The sequence below is a fragment of the Notamacropus eugenii genome, chromosome 4, assembly GCF_028372415.1.
Source record: "Notamacropus eugenii isolate mMacEug1 chromosome 4, mMacEug1.pri_v2, whole genome shotgun sequence".
In the NCBI taxonomy this organism is placed as follows: domain Eukaryota; kingdom Metazoa; phylum Chordata; class Mammalia; order Diprotodontia; family Macropodidae; genus Notamacropus; species Notamacropus eugenii.
In genome coordinates this window covers 34789329-34805329 of record NC_092875.1, presented here as the reverse complement: position 1 = coordinate 34805329, position 16001 = coordinate 34789329, and the positions used below count along the sequence as shown (strand labels likewise).

The window sequence follows — 16001 nt, the reverse complement described above, 5'->3', positions numbered from 1 at the left end:
CTCTTCTAGCTCTGATGCTTTGGGTTCTAAGGCTTTTCCCAGCTCTGACATTCTGTGTTCTAAGGTCCCTCCCAACTCTCACATCCTATGTTCTAAGGTCTCTTCCAGCTCAGACACTCTAGGTTCCAAGGCCCTTCCTAACTCTGTCCTATGTTCTAAGGTCCCTTCTGTCTCTGATGTTCTATGTTCTAACACCCTTCAAGCTCAGACAGTCTATGATTCTACTATAAAGAGCGCTAAGTAGGAGGGAGGGTGTTGCTGGGGCCCAGGTCTCCTGACCTCTGACAGTTTTCTTTCACTACAGGACAATAGGTTGTCTTCTTCCCTGGATTTGAACCCAGATTTCACAACACTAGCCTTTTGAGAGTTCAGGGGAGAGGGAGCTTGGGGAATGGGGTGGTCAGGATACTGAGTGGGAAGGGATCTTAAAACCATTTCTTCTAACCCCTTCATTTTACTGCTGAAGAAACAGACCTAGAGAGCCTTGCCCAGAGTCACATAGCTAGTAAGTGTCAAAGGTAGAATTTGAACCCAGGTCTTTGTGGGGTTCCTGAGAATGGATGAGGTTATGAGGGAACAGAAGGGCATTCCAGATGGAGTTTATGGCATCTTCCAGGAAGGCCCAGCTCGGAATGTTCTCAAAGGCCTGGCCGAGCAGGTCTGCCTCTGCCTCCTACTCAGCAGCCCCCTTCCCTTTTTGTGTCTTTACAGCTCAGTCTCCCTGCCTCGGCCCCGGCAATGAATGGGCCAGCCCTTCAGCCTTCACCCTCCTCGAACCCCCGGGGCTGGAGTGAATTCTGTGAACTTCATGCAGTGGCCACGGCCAAGGAGTTGGCCAAGCAATATTGGCTGTTTGCCAGCGAGCACCCCCACCATGACCTTTTGGGGGCTGACCACTTCTCGCTGCAGTTCACGGACCTCTTCCAGCAGTATTTCCGACACGAGGTGAGAGAGGGCTGGGCCATGCACCAGCTACGGCTGCGGCCCATTACCTCCCGGGTCCGGGACTATCGAGAGACAGGCCGGAGGCACACGGATGGCTCGGCAGCACCTCCCAAGGCAGAGGCACCTCCAGAGGCTGGTGAGCGGGCCCCCGAAGTCACCTTGCAGACCCTGCCCAAATCCCGGAGTTCAGAGGAGCTCACAGGAGGGGCCTCACCTCTGGCCTCCCCCCGATCCATTGCCCATTACTCTTTCCATCACCTTCGAAGGAGCCTTCGCCATATCTTTCGACGCCGCCCCTCAGAAACACTGGTCACTGGGGAAGGAACAGCTGAGGGTGAGGTGGGTGACCCCCCTTCTAAACAAGGCCTGGCCAAGAAAATCCTGCCCTGGAGCCTGTCCAGGGAGCCAGTTCCTGAGGCCCGAAAGGAGGGTGTCCTCAAATATGGCCTAGTGGATGAAACCACCATGGACAGTGGGGCCCTTAGGCAGCGGGGCCGGCTGGTATTGAGGAAGGTAGTGAGCCCAGAAGGTGGTGAAGACTATATCCTGGAGCTGTTTGATCCCCCCAAGGTAAGTGCTGACCCCTTTCTTCCCTCAAATCAATACTTGGTCCATCTTTAGGGAAGTATATTTTCTGCAGTGTAGCCCATTGTCTGGAAATCAGCATGAGCTAAAAGCAATAGCTCTTCATGTTGTTTAGGTTTCAAATACCCTGAATTCTCTTCTCTGGTCAAGGAACTAACCTTGCTTCCTGACCATACCTTTGCTAGGGTCTCCATAGTGACTAAGGCCATGGTCTTGTGGTCAAAGACATTGCTAGAGAAGGGTGCTGTGAACTCACAGGGTGACTAAGGTCCCAGGAGGTATTTGGAGGTGAGGGGAAGGACAGAGGAGGTCTCAGAACAAGCTTGGCCTTCATTGACTTGGCAAGGAGGCACCGCCCTCTGATTCTGGTGCTGGGGCTCTGGATGGTCTTCTCAAGGGTCCGTGTATTTCTGGAATTGCTTATACCAGCTCTGCTATGGTGTGGTATCAGTGAGGAGCTGGGGATGGGAGCTTTAGGCCATGGACCTTGCCTTGGAAATCAAACAACTTCTCTCTCCCTCTTCCTTCTCCTCCTCCTTCTCTTCCTTCTCCTTCTCCTTTTTCTTCTCCTTCTCCTTCCCCTCCTTTTCCTTCTTCTTTTTCTTCTTCTCCTTCTCCTTCTTTTTCTTCTTCTCTTTCTCCTTCTTTTTCTTCTTCTCTTTCTCCTTCTCCTTGTTTTCCTTCTTCTTCTTCTCCTTCTCCTTTTTCTTCTCCTTCTCTATCTCCTCCCCTCTCTGTCCCTCCTGCTTGCTCTCTTTCTCTCTCTGTGTCTCTATCTCTCTCTTTTTCTCTATCTCTCCCTCCTTCCTCTCTCTCTCTCTCTCTCTCTCTCTCTCTCTCTCTCTCTCTCTCTCTCTTTTTTAAGCCCCTAGCTTCAGTTTTTTGTGTCCTTATCTGAGAAGTGAGTCAAGCTTCAGTCTGCCCTTGGATAGGGTCGATGCAATGAGAAAGGTGATTGAAGAATGCATGTGGGCAGTATTCCTATAACTCTTAAGGATGACATTGAAAGGGATATGTTTTTATTAGAAGGGAGCCTCTTGAGCAGTTCATCACAAAGTCATCATGAGGATCCAATCAATGAGATCACTTGTACAAAGGGTTATGGAAATGTTAGTTATTACTAATACTGTATCAATACCAACTGTCATTATTAACTGGCATTCAAACTCAGTCCTCAGACTCAAGATCTCATGGCTCAGCCACTATTCCAGATCCAGGGGGAGGGGATAGCGGGAGAGTGGGGGTAGGAGGGCAGAAGGAGGCAGTCTCTACCATAGGCCCTCTGACCATAGGAAGTTGACATTCAGTGTGTTCTTTTTTATGGAAGGAATACACGACAAGATAGCTGTCTGTGTGTCTTCGAAGGGCTGCCTGATGAATTGGGATTAGCCTTGTTATGCTTGGCCCCCAAGGGCAGAACTGGATGCTCCAGCTAGATTTCTCTTCAGTCCAAGGAAAACTTCCTAACTGTGAGAGAGCTCTGGCAGGCATGGCCTGCATGGGGAGGGAGGGAACAGCACTCTGCAGTCCAGAGGTCTTCAAGCAGAGGCTCTGGAGAATGTAGAGAGGATTCCTGGTCAGTCTCAGGTGCACCCAGCTGGTCTCTGAAGTCCTCAGACCATAGGGAGGGAAGGAATTTATTAGCATTTATTAAGTGTGCTGGGTGCTTTACAAATATTATCTCATTACAATGACCCTGGCAAGGTAGGTATAATTATGATCCTCATTTTACAGTTGAGGAAACTGAGGCAGATAGCATTTGTAACTTGTCACAAAACTAGTAGGTGTCTATGGCTGGATTTGAACTCAGGTCTTCCTGACTCTGGGCCCAGCACTCTATCCATAGCAACACCTCCCTGCTCTACTATGAGCTCCCATCACCTCTCTCAGTTGTGTAGCTCTGTGAAGGATAGATTGGAGCTGGGAGAGACTGGAAGCAGACCAGTGAACCTACTGCAAAGGTCCAGAGGAGAGGTGAAGAGTGCCCAAGATGGGGTCATAGTTGTGTGAGTAAAGAGAAGGTTTTGGCAAGGGTTTGAGTTTGCAGACAAGTAGGCGACAAGCATTTATTATGTGGTTACTCTATAATAGGTCCTGTGCTGGAGATACAAATACAAGCAAAAGTAAAGAGAGTACTTGCTCTCAGGGAACTAACATTTTAGTAGGAGAAAACAGTATGTACAAAAAAGTGAAAAGGTTGGCATCAGGGGAGGGTGGCAGGGACAAGAGGTGCACACACCATGACCTGCTTTTTAAGTCTGAAAAGTCAAAAGCCAAGCCAAGAGGGGAATGAATGTTGGCCATCCTGGACCCCTCTCCAAAATGGAGGCAGCACTAGAAAAGGGGAGCGTTCCCCAGTGAGAAGTCTGAAGAGGTTGATGGATGTTCCTGAGAGGTCAATGAGGCATCATAGTGACAAAAAGTAGAATAAATTCAAGTAAGAGGTCAAAGACAGCGATGGGAACTGGGATGGTGGTAGCGTATTCAATGACAGTAGGCAGTATAGGCTAGAGGAAGGTTTGGGGTTGGGGAGAAGAGAATGAGTTCTGTTTTGTACATATTGAATTTGAGATGCTTATCGGATATCCAATGAGAGATATCCAAAAGGCAATTGGTAATGTGGGTGTGTAAGGCTCAAGAAAGAGACTAGAGCTGGATATAGAGATTCAGGAATCCATCTGCATGGAGATGATAATTGAACCCATGGCAACTGATGAGATAGAGAAATAGTACCAAGCTAAAAGGACAGAACCATGAGAGACACCCACATGTAGTGGCCAAAACCCATATGAATATGCAGCAAAGCAGACTCTACAAGTGCTCAGACTGATAGGGGAAGAACCGGGAATGGAGAGGAGTGTCATGAAACCCTAGAGAGGAGAAAGAATCCAAAGGGAAAGGGTAATCAGAAGTATCAAAGTCTGAAGAGAGGTCAAGAAGGAGAAAAGGCCATTCAGATACTTACCAGCTGTGTGACTTTGGGCTCTGCCTCAGTTTCCTCCTCTGTAAAACTAGGATTGATAATAATAGTACATACTCTTCCAGGGTTGTTGTGAGGACCAAATAAGATAATATTTGTAGAGTGCTTAGCACAATGCCCAGCACATAGTAGGTGCTGTATAAATACTAGCTACTGCTATTTTTCATTAGATTTGACCATTGATGATTAGTAATTTTGGAGCAAGCCATTCTGTTGAATGGTGAGGTTGGAAGCCAGACTGTAAAGTGAGAGAAACGAGTGAAACATAAACAGAATTAGAGGAGCAGAAGCAGAAAGTACTGAATAATGATGGAAAGAGGAGGGGAATCTTAGGTCAATGGCTAATGGGGAAGGGAGAATCAAGCAATGATTTTGTCAACAAGGGGGAAACATGGACATGTTTGTCAACAGCTGGGAAGGAGCCAGGAGATAGGGAGGAATTTAGGAGAGAGACTGGGAGCAACTTGTTAGAGAACATGAGTGGGGATGGAGTCATATATGGAGGGGTTGACTTTGGCAAGGAGAAGAGCCACTTCCCCTGAGACTGGAGTGAAGGGTTATCTAGTAGGGGATGATAATGTCAGAAAGGTGTGAGATGAGGAGAGAACACTGTCTTGGTGAATGCCCTCAATAATTTGAGGGTAGAGAGACAAGAAGGCTCGGAGCAACCCCTATGTGATGAGTAGGATAAAAAATCAATGAGGGAGTAGTGTGAGGATTGCCTTGCTGCAGTGAGGGCCCAATACAGAGCAGGTAGCATCCATTTGTATGCTGACAGTTCTATTTTGCAGTGTGTGAATGGGAACAGGAGAGGTAGGTGGCAGGAGTAAACAAGCATTGCGTTTTGGCAAAGTGTGATTGATGCTTTATAGGACAAGGAGGCAAGATATTATGGTTGACCAAGGGGGCTGAGGTTGGGAAGAGAGTATGTACACAGTGCGATGATGATGATGGGCTGGAAAAGAAATGATAGAAAGGGAACAGAGGCCACAGTGAGGATGAAGAACATTATTAGAGGTTACAAAGCATCCAGAAAGAGAGAGTGATAAAAGATTATGATCAGCTCAAGTTATTTCAGAGTTCATTAATTTGGAAGGGGAGCATTGTGGGTTATGGTCAAGGTCCCAATTCCAGTGTGTACCTGAGGTGAAGAGCCTGAATAGGGATCCTAGAGACTGACTAACCTGAGGAGCATTAAGGGGGATTGGGAAAAACTGAGATGTTAGCTGAGACTTGAAGGAAGTCAGAGAAGTCAGAAAGTAGAGATGAGGAGTAACTCTGGGATTGGGAAAATAGAAGTCATAGAGTGCTAACCATTGAGGAATGAGTCTAGGCAGAGAATCAGTGAGTGAAGAGAGGTCCATTGAAAGAAGCAGAGGAATTGAATGTTCAGGGTCCTCCCTTGGGGTCAGACCCAGGAGCAGGTGGTAAGGTTGTGTCCACTGATGCCCTGTAGACCATACTACAGTCAGGAGCTCAAGGAGGTATGGTCTAAGGAGTCTGAAAGCCTACTTGGGAGGCAGGGGGTAGCTGCAGAGGAAGAATTCATAGCGGGAGTGCCCTTGGCCACTGGTGTTGGGGGAGTGTGTGAGGTGACTTGCTCTCCTCTTCTCCTTCCTCATATGGGTCTCCTGGTTTGCTGAAAACACAAACAAAGAGTGCTGTGTATGGAATACATAGTGTTCCAGAAATAGATCAGAGAAAACAGAACAAAGTCTTATTTGAGGTCAGAAGTGGAAGATTATTAGAGATCTCAGTTGTCTCATCTGTGAAATGGGAATGCTAACAGCACCTTTGTCTGTAGTGTTGTTGTGAGGGTCAAATGAGATAATGTAAAAAAAGTGCCTTGGGATCCTAAAAGTGATATACACACATTTAGCTATTTAATTTTCTTCTAGCCTTCTAAAATTCTTAATTAATTTTATGTCACAAACTCCTTTCATCCGTGGTGAATCTTTCCAGAAAAATCTTTTTAAATGCATAAAATAAAATATAAAAGGAGCAGCTAGGTGGTGCAGTGGATAGAGCACTGGCCCTAGAGTCAGGAGGACCTGAATTCAAATCCAGTTTCAGGCACTTAATACTTACTAGCTGTGTAACTCCGGACAAGTCACTTAACCCCAGTTGCCTCACCAAAAAATAAAATATATAGGATTGCAAAGGAAGCCAGTTATAGTGGATTAGAGTTATCAAAAGGTTTTTTAAAGTTTAACATGTAATTGGGGGAAAAAATAAAACATATATATCTCTCTCTGTATACATATGTATATATGTATACATATATATGTGTGTGTGTGTGTGTGTGTGTATGTGTGTGTGTATAGTATGTATATAAGCTTACAGACCCCAGCTTAATTAGAACCCCTGTTCTAATAGAATATATTTTTCCTGAGGCCAGTAATAGTTTCAGATCTATCTATCTCCTCAGTGTCTGGAATACAGTGGGTGCTTAATAATTGCTGGTTAGATGGCTGGGTCAGGGGAATCTTCACGCATTTAACATGGTTCCATTTTTTAAAAGTTCTTGGACTAAAAAAAAAAGTTCTTGGACTCTTAGAACCTGAGTTAAGGATCCTTAGACCAACCCTCCACCTAGGGCTACCCTGGTAACCTTTCACAAGCAGAAATAATGGGGCACTTAAGGCCAGTATGCTAGATTTGGAGTTAGGAAGACCCTGCCTCCCATCCTGGACTGAACTCAAAAGGAATGAACATTTCTGAGCCTCACTTTCCTTCTACAAAGGGGAGAGAGGGATAATAATTCCTCTGGAACTTCTTTCTTGGAATTGTTGTAAAACTGGTGAGAAAGGAAAGCATGTAAAGTGCTTTGCAGCTCTATGCATTTACTATTGATCTGCAGCTTTAAAGTTAGTCTGTAAACATTTATTAAGCACCTACTGTGTGCTTGGCACAGTGCTCCTTGTAAATGGAGATTGATATTAAGGAGTTATTCTGGGCAAAGTGCTTTGTGCTAGGAACTGAGATACACAGTCCTCCATCCCCTGCTGGGATGCTTCCACAGATGAGGACATCACTACTAGGGAACCGATTATGTTTTTGGGGAGGCCCTGATCAGTCAGACCTTTATTTCCTTATCTCTAACCAAAATCTGCCTCCCTGAAACGTCTGCCCTTTGATACTAGTTCACTCTCCATGGCAGAGTCAGCCTGACCCCAGTTCCCTGGATAGTCCCTCAGATACATATCATTTCAGGAACCTAGTTAGTAGCTTAGCCTGGTACATAGTAGGCGCTTAATAAGTGTTTATTGATTGACCAATTGCTCGATTGAACAACTGCATAATCGGTAGGGATGGATATCATGGGCTGGATTACTGAGGGCTCTGTCACCCCAACTGCCCCTATTGGGGCAAGCATCCTCCCAGAATGTGGGAAAAGATGCTCATACCTGGACTTCAAGCCCCATGGTCTACATGAACTCCTCCTGAGGGGGACTTTAGGATATAGAATTTCACAACTTGGAGAGGGAAAATCTTTAGAAGAAAAGCCATCAGAGCTTGAAGAGAAAATATCAGAACTCAGAGGGGCCTTAGGGAAACACCTAATCTGACCTCATTTTGTAGATAAGGAAACTGAGCCCTAGAGAAGGAGAAAAAGCCTCGTTACCCAGATGGTGACAGAGCTGGGTCTGGAACCCAGATCCCCTAAGTTAATATCCCAGTCTGTTTCCAGAACTAGGCTACTTATATGTCTGTGTGTGTGTGTATGTGTGTGTGTGTGTGTGTGTGTGTGTGTGTGTATGTGTGTATGGGGAGGTGGGGGGGAGCATTGAGGAGTCCTCTCCCCTTTCCCTCCCCCTTCTCTCTCCTGGGGCCTCAGCGAGAGAAGTTGTATTTGTGGGAAAGCGGAAGCCGCCCTTCAGCTCGGAATGAAAGGGACGTCCTGTGGAGGCCCCGATCGGTTTCCTTTCGGAGCCAAGAGGCAGGCCAGGGAAGGAGAGTGAGCAGGGTCACCAGGATGAATGGGACATGGGCCGGAGGCAGCAGAACTGACACTGCTGAATCTTTGTCTAAGACCTCCCCTCTCTTCTGGCTCAGGGATGCCCAGTGTGGGCAAGGAGGGGAGGGTGTGCAGATTGGTGTGCAGATTAAAGCAGAAGTGAAAGTCACTCCTCAGCTTGTCAAGGACATCCAGGGACAGGGAGGGTGGAAGTGTGCCAGCCCCCATCCCTTTTATCAGGCTCTTGAATCAGACAGTAGGTCTTCAGAAGTACCTCCACCAGCAATGTACAGATGAGGTTGCTCAAAGGCTGAATTCAAGGAAGGCCTTCCTTGAAGCCATCCAAAAGTATCATAGGCCACTGCCACAGGTAGTGACTTCACTGTCACTGAAGAACCTTAAACAGAGGCTGATTGAACCCCTTGTCAGGGATGCTGCAGAGAATATTCCTTGTTAAGACCTCTCAAGAGGGTCCCTCAGAACATGAGATCTCCTTTGATGGTCTTGTCCATGTGGATGGTGTCACAAAGAAGTGAGGAACCTTGGTGTCAAGAGAGTATATAGGGCTCTAACTAGCTGAGTTACTTTGGACAAGTCCCCTTATTTCTCTGAGCCCTAGTTTTTTCATCTTACATGAGATTGTAAGGGCCCATACTGCCCTGATATTCGGAGCTCTAAGACCCTTCCCAACCCTGACATCCTCTGTTCTAAGACCTCTCTCTCAGCTCTGACATTCTGTGTTCTAAGGGCTCTCCCAGCTCTGACGTTCTAGACACCTCTTTTTTTTTAAAGAATTGTTTTCAGTTTTCTACAATCACTTCCATAAGTCTTAAATTTCCTCCCCCCTCTCCTCGAGAAGGCATGAAATCTTATATGGGTTCTAGATACCTCTTGGACTAAATCTCCAATTCCAAATTGGAAGGGACCTTAAAATTCATATGGGAGCCTTCCCAACTCTGAGATCTCTGACCCTTAGAAATGGGAGAGGGTGAAAAGTAGGGTGATAAAGTAGAAAAGATGACTGGACTCAAAAGTCTTCAGTTCAATCCAGGAAGCATTTATTAAGTGCTTGTTGTATATAAGCCATTGTACTTGACACCAGGGACACATATATGGGAAAAAAAATCTTCTCCCCCAAAGAGCTTCTATTCTAACAGAGGAAGGGATGAAAATAGAAGGGGAAGAAGCTAAGAGAAAAGTATTTGAACAAAACCATCCTGGAAATGACATAAAGACCCACCTGACTGTGACGTGACTGAAGTGGGGTCCCTAGGCCTTCCTAAGTCTCAGACTTCTCTTCAAAGTTGAGTCTCTGGAGCAAAGAAAGGTATCCTTCTAGCTAGGTGACCCTTAGGTAAGTCCCTTCCCTTGTCTGAGCCTCAGCTTCCCCCTCTGAGAAATGGGTACAGCAACACACTGCTCCCCTCACAGGATTGTGGGAAAGAAAGTGTATTGTCACAAGTGAGTGCATTAGCAAACATTTTTCAAGTGCCCACTGTGTGCCAGTCACCATGCTTTGGGTAAGCCTGAAAGCGCCCTAGAAATAGGGGTTATTGTTATGAATTATTTTGGAAGTTTTAGGTGGTGGCTTTTTTAGGGGTGTGCCCCTCAGGGATCCTTGAAACATAGGTTTAGAGCTAGAGGAAGCCACTAAGTCCAACCACTCCATTTTGCAGATGAAGAAACAGGCTCACAGAGGCTTCCTAAGGGGACTACTTTGAATTACTCCCCACCCATTAAAGCCCAGCTGAAAAGCCTGATCTCCCTGGTGGATACCCCCTGTTCAGACAGACCTCACTCAGCATTTTGTTACTGTGGGCCACTGCAGTAATCTAGGTGAGAGGAGGTGAAGGGGTACGAACTAAGGGGAGCCCTGCTTGGGAGAGAGAGAGTGGCACCCAGTCAGAGGGAAGGAGCCCAGGCTAAGTTAGAGCTAGACCTCCCGGACTGGCTGTCTGGCCCTCAGGGTCCCTGGCTCTAAAGTGGTTATGACTCTGACAGTGTTGGCCAGTTTTCCGCCCAGGCCTTGGAGCCCCCACCCACCGAGTGCCCTGCTTACAACATGGCTCGAAGGGAGCCAGGAGGAAGCCTGGAGGACAAAGTAATGTCTCATTTCTTCTTGCTGTGTGTTTTCCCTTCTCACCTCCTGATCCCGCCTCTCCCCAGCCCCCACTCCCCCCCGACTCCCCTCCCCCCCAGTTTGGCCTGTCTCTGCAAAGCTGTCTTAGAAAGCGGCCCCTTCCTGATTCCCCAGGGAGCCCTGGCCTGCGAGGGATGGGGAGGGGGGGTTTCTCCACTTCCTCTGCACCAGCTTCCTAAATAGCTCTCTGTCGGAAGCGGGTGTGCATTCCTCCCCCGGCCCCAGGACACAGCTGGGGAGAGTCTGCTCCCTCCCAGGGGCCTGGGGGAAGGGCGGACAGGAGCTGAGATAGAAAAGAGCAAAGGATGCTTGAGCGTGGTGGCTGAGCCCTAGTGGGTTCATGGAAAAGGGTCCAACTTTGGGCTTATAAAACTTGGGATCAGTGAATAAGGAGAGTGTGTGTGTGTGCGAGTGTGTGGGTGGTGGTACTGGTAAAGGGGGATATTCTGCAGAGCAGGTGAAGGCTGCTGGCCCTGCCCTAGAACTGCCCATGGGGGAAGGTGGTATACCTCTCATCGAGGCCTTCCCCAGCGTCCATCCGATGATTTCTGGATACGACTGCTTGCAGATTTGGTCTGTGGGGTCTTGTAGACGCCATTGACCAACAGACAAGAAATTCATGAAGTCCCTACTGTGTGGCAGGCACTAAGGATACGGTCATCAAATAGAATGGAATCTCTCTGAGGGCAGGAACTGGATTTGTTTTTAATATCTCAATTGCCCAGCAAAGTGCCTGTCAGGGAGGATCGTTAGATTTTCAGATGAAAGGAATTTCAGAGGTTATCTGGTCCTAACCCTTAGGTTTACTGGTGAGGACACTGAGACTTGGGGAAGTTAAAACAGTAGATGTTTAATAAATTCCTGCTAAACTGAACAAGGGATTACCTTAGTATAATGGATAGGGCAGAGGACTTGGAGCTAGTAAGATCTGGGTTCAGATCCTGCCCCCCCCCCACCCTCCCCCCACATTAGCCATATGACCCTGGTCAGGTTACTGAAACTTTCTCTTTCTCAGTCTCTTCATCTGTAAAATAAAGAGGTTGGAGTTGATTGACCTCTGACGACCCTTCTCACTTCAAATCTATCATCCTCTGAATTGAATTCATGGCTCTGCCATAAATTCTCTGAGTTGACTTGGGGTAAGAAGCATCTCATCTTAGAGACTCATTTGTCTCATCTTTAAAACTATAGTTAGACCAAATGTTCTAAGGCCCCTCCCAGCTCTGAAATTCTCTGTTCTAAGCCCCTCTCAACCCTGACACTCCATGTTCTAAAGGCTTCTCCCAGCTGTGAGGTTCCCTGTTCTAAGGTCCCTCCCAGCTCCGACATTCTACATTCTAAGGTCCTTTTCATTTCTGATACTCTGTGTTCTAAAGGCCCTCCCAGATGTGACCTTTGCTCTAATGCATTGTTCTATTCTGAGTCCATCCACCTCTCAAACACCATGCTTCTATATTCCCTGGGTATCTGAGACCTCGACTTATTTGGATGATAAGTGGTAAGTCTGAGCCTAACAATGACTCTGAGCCTCAGTTTCCCAGGAACACAATTCCTAGCTAGTCTCTCTCTTGCCTTCCTTGTTCCATCCCTCTAGGGAGGCCTCAGGTCAAATCTTCAGCCGGGTCCCAAAGTCTGGGGATGAGGAGGTTATATATAGAAGACAGGGACACATACCTAGAGGAAACGTGAACATGCTTGTTGGGGCTGACCGGCGGCCAATTTTCAGCTGAGTGAATTCTTACAGCCAAGTTATAAACCCATGAAATTTGGGATTTGCAGCGGAAACCCAGGCAGACAGTTATTGAGTCCAGATGTCAGGGCAGGAAGAAGAAGGGATTTTCATTTTCCCCGCCTGGGTAGTGACGCACAGTGAGAGAAGCCATTTTAGCTGCACTGCCCCCCCCCTCCCCACCCACTTCCTGGAACCTGGAGGCCAAAGGACTGACCACTTTCTTCCCATTGCTGGAATGGTGGTAGGCGTTGGTGTGTGTGGGCTGGGGTTCTGGGAAGGGAAAGGCAGGGTAATATCTCGGAAAGAATGCTGGATTTGGACTCAGAAGACCAAGGGAGTCCCTTTACCCTTTCAGGCCTCAATTTCCTCATGTGTAAAATGAAGGGGGTTGGTCCTTTCTAGCTTAAGAGGAAGGAAGGAAAGTATATTTATTAAAGACACTAATTTACAGTATCATCTTACTTGATCCTCACAACTCTAGGAAGTAGGTTCTATTGTTAATCCCAGTTTTACAGTTGAGGCAGACCAGAGGTGAAATGCCTTGCCCAGGGTCTCCCAGCTAGTATCTGAAGCCACTTTGGAACTCAGGTCTTCCTGACTCCAGATCCAGCTCTCTCTCCATTAGGCCTCTGAGATACCCAGCTGGGATCCTAAGAAGTTGCTTGAGGATTAGCTTTCTTTAAAACATGTACCTGTTTTAGACTTTCATTAGATGTTCATCCCCAGCTTTATCTCAATGGACCTTCCCTTCTGAACTCCTGAGCAAGGGGGAGATCCTGAATTTTGTTCTAGTGTTGTGTGTGTGTGAAGTCACATTGGGCAAAACAGCCAAAGAGGGACTTTGCAGTGAGTGGGCAAAATACCCCCAGGTATGAGGAGGCCTGGGTTAAAATCCCAGTTTGGACACTCCCTATTGGTCCTAAGTGAGTCACTTTCCTTCCTTAGACCTCACTTGCTTCATCTGTACAATGGGGTTTATAATATAAGGTCTCCTTCATAGAGATGAGGGTTAAATGAGTCAGGTCAAATCAACAGGTCAAATCATTTATTAAATAGCTACTATGTGCCAGGGATTGTAATCAGTTCTGGAGGTACAAAAGAAGGCAAAATCTAGCCCCTTGTTCTTGAGGAATTCTCAGTTATTCAGTCAATAACTGAATACCTACTATGCATCAGGCACTGTGATGCTCAAGAGGTTCTCAGTCTAATTGAGGAGACAACCTGTAAACAAGATAGAGACAGAATAACTTGGGAGATAATTAAGAGCATTAATTAATAATTAATGCACTAGCATGAAAAGGGATCAGGAAAGGCTTCTTGTAGAAGGTGGATTTTAGCAGGAACCTAAAGGAAGCCAGGGGATAGAGGTGAGGAAGGAGAGACTCATCTTTTTTAGTAGGGTTCAGATCACAAAGGATCCTGGGACAAGCAGCTGTCTTGTAAAGTCCCCTTCTGTACAACTTGGTAGCAGATGGGATGATGGAGGGGACATGTACCATGTCTCATTTGCTCTCTTCTCTCTGGATATCTTTTCCTTTCATGCTGGTTGGTTGGTTTTATTAACAGAATGGCAGAGGAGTTAGAGGCCTGACTATGAAACCCCAAAGTTCTGGATTCAAGTCTTGTCTCTGACACATACTGGGATCTGATCCTGCAAAAGCCAACCAGTTAGTTCATCAGGGCCCCCAGACATCTTCCCAAAAACTGTAGATTATGAAGCAGGTGCCTGCAGGCTTTGAGAGTAGGGGGTTCCCTCATCGGGGAATTCCCTATTCCAGTGCAATCACAGGTCTAATTCTTAACCTATCGTTGTCACCTTTGTTCCATCATCTTTGTCGTGACTATGATTATGGAGGCAGTCAAGGTTAAGTGACTTGCCCAGGGTCACACAGCTAGTAAATATCTGAGGTCAGATTTGAACTCAGGTCCTTCTAATTCCAGGTCCAGGAGCTCTGTCCATTGGGCCACTTAGCTACCCCCATCATTTTAGAATAGAATTAGATTATACTAACTGATCTCTCAAGTCTCTGCTAGTCCTAAACTCTATGACCCTGTGAGCCTTTCTGGACCCCATGCTTCCTCACCTGAGTGCTGACCTGGGTGAGAGGAGACACAGCTCAAGGGATAGGGTGAGGAATCTCAAATCCTTCTTTAGACACTTCCTAGTTGTTTGACCTGGGCAAGTCACTTAATCTCTGCCTCAATTTCCCTATCTGTAAAATGGGGATAATAATACCATCTGGGATAATCCCTCCCTGAAGCATTGTGAGGATCAAATGAAATCATATTTGTAAAGCTCTTTGCAAACTTTAACGCACCATAAATGTGTTTATCATTACTACTGTTATTAGTCATTTCTGTTTGGCCTGTGTCTGGGAGTTTCAATAAGCAGATGGAAAGCACTGCCTAAATTGTAAAGCTTTATACTGATGTAAGGGATTATAGGTACCTTTTTTGAGTCTCTGGCTATTACTGTCCCTCTCCCTGGATCCCACTGCATCTTGCTTCAAATGTTCCAGAACCTCTCCTATGGAGGAGGGGTTGAATGGATTCTATGTTACTCCAGAGGGAGGGAAGAAGGACCAGTGGGTGGAAACTCAGATGTCTCAGGATTTTAAAGCTGGGAAAGGACCTCGGAGATCATCCCTGTCTACCTTCAGGGCATCTTCTGTAAACTGGAATAATTTTTATTCTTGCCATATTTGTATTTTTCCAATAAGCCCAGGAATAAACAGTGCCTAAGCCAGGATGAGGTGTCTTACATATGGTTATATTTATCATGGATCCCCTGGGAATGATTGTTTCACTGCGCTAACCCCATCTCTCTCTATTGAAGAGGAAACTGAAGCCCAGAGTAGGGAAGGAGCTCATTCTAGATCACACAGCCATTCTAGAGAGGTCTAGATCAATTTGCTGGAGAACCAGGAGGAATCAGGAGTGCTATGAACCTGGCTTGGACCAAACGGACCGCTGTTAAATTTCCGGTGGGAGTATTTACACCTTGGAAATCGGCAAATGCTACAAATTAGGGCTTGAATTATTGTTTTTCTTAAGAAAGCAATGAAAAAAATAATTCCAGTTACAAACCCCACCTTCCCCGCCCCCTCCCAATAGAGTTGGTTGTTAAATGTTTACCAGCACACCTTTGGGAATGACCCAGGTCTGACCGTATGTTCTATACAATCAACCAACAAGAATTTAATAAGAGGGGAGGGTGGAAGGGGAGAAACAACTAGCATTTATTGAGCACCTATTATGTGCCAGATACCAAGTGCTTTAGAAATAGCTCCTTTGATCCTCACAACGCCCCTGGGAAAGAGGTGCTATGATTATCTCCATTTTACAGCTGAGGAAATGGAGATAGGCAAAAGTTGGGTGACTTGCCTAGGGTCTTACAATCAACAAGTGTCTGAGGTTGGATTTGAACTCAGGTCTTCCTGACTCCAGGCCATGCAGTCTATTTTCTGCTCCTTCTACTTGGCTCTTACGCTAAAGCCCTTGGAATACAAAGTAAGGGTGAAAAATATAATAAGAACATTGCATTTCTATGATGCCTTAAGGTTAACAAAGCACATTATATGTGTTATTTCAGCCGATCCTCACAACCAAAATCTGAGGTAACTGCTATCGTTTTTTCCCATTTTGCAGATGTGGGAACTGA

General features: G+C 46.4%; 1 protein-coding gene across 5 annotated transcripts in view; it reads left to right on the top strand.

The window, feature by feature from the left end:
• The window catches only part of SH2B3 (SH2B adaptor protein 3), a 90834-nt gene that overhangs the window by 20983 nt on the left and 53850 nt on the right, over positions 1–16001 (top strand). For all 5 annotated transcript variants that reach the window (XM_072600453.1, XM_072600452.1, XM_072600451.1 and 2 more), the window contains exon 2: positions 712–1515. In XM_072600453.1, coding sequence (XP_072456554.1) covers positions 739–1515 — 777 coding nt within the window. In that variant the 5' untranslated portion in view covers positions 712–738. The remainder of the gene's footprint in view (positions 1–711; positions 1516–16001) is intronic.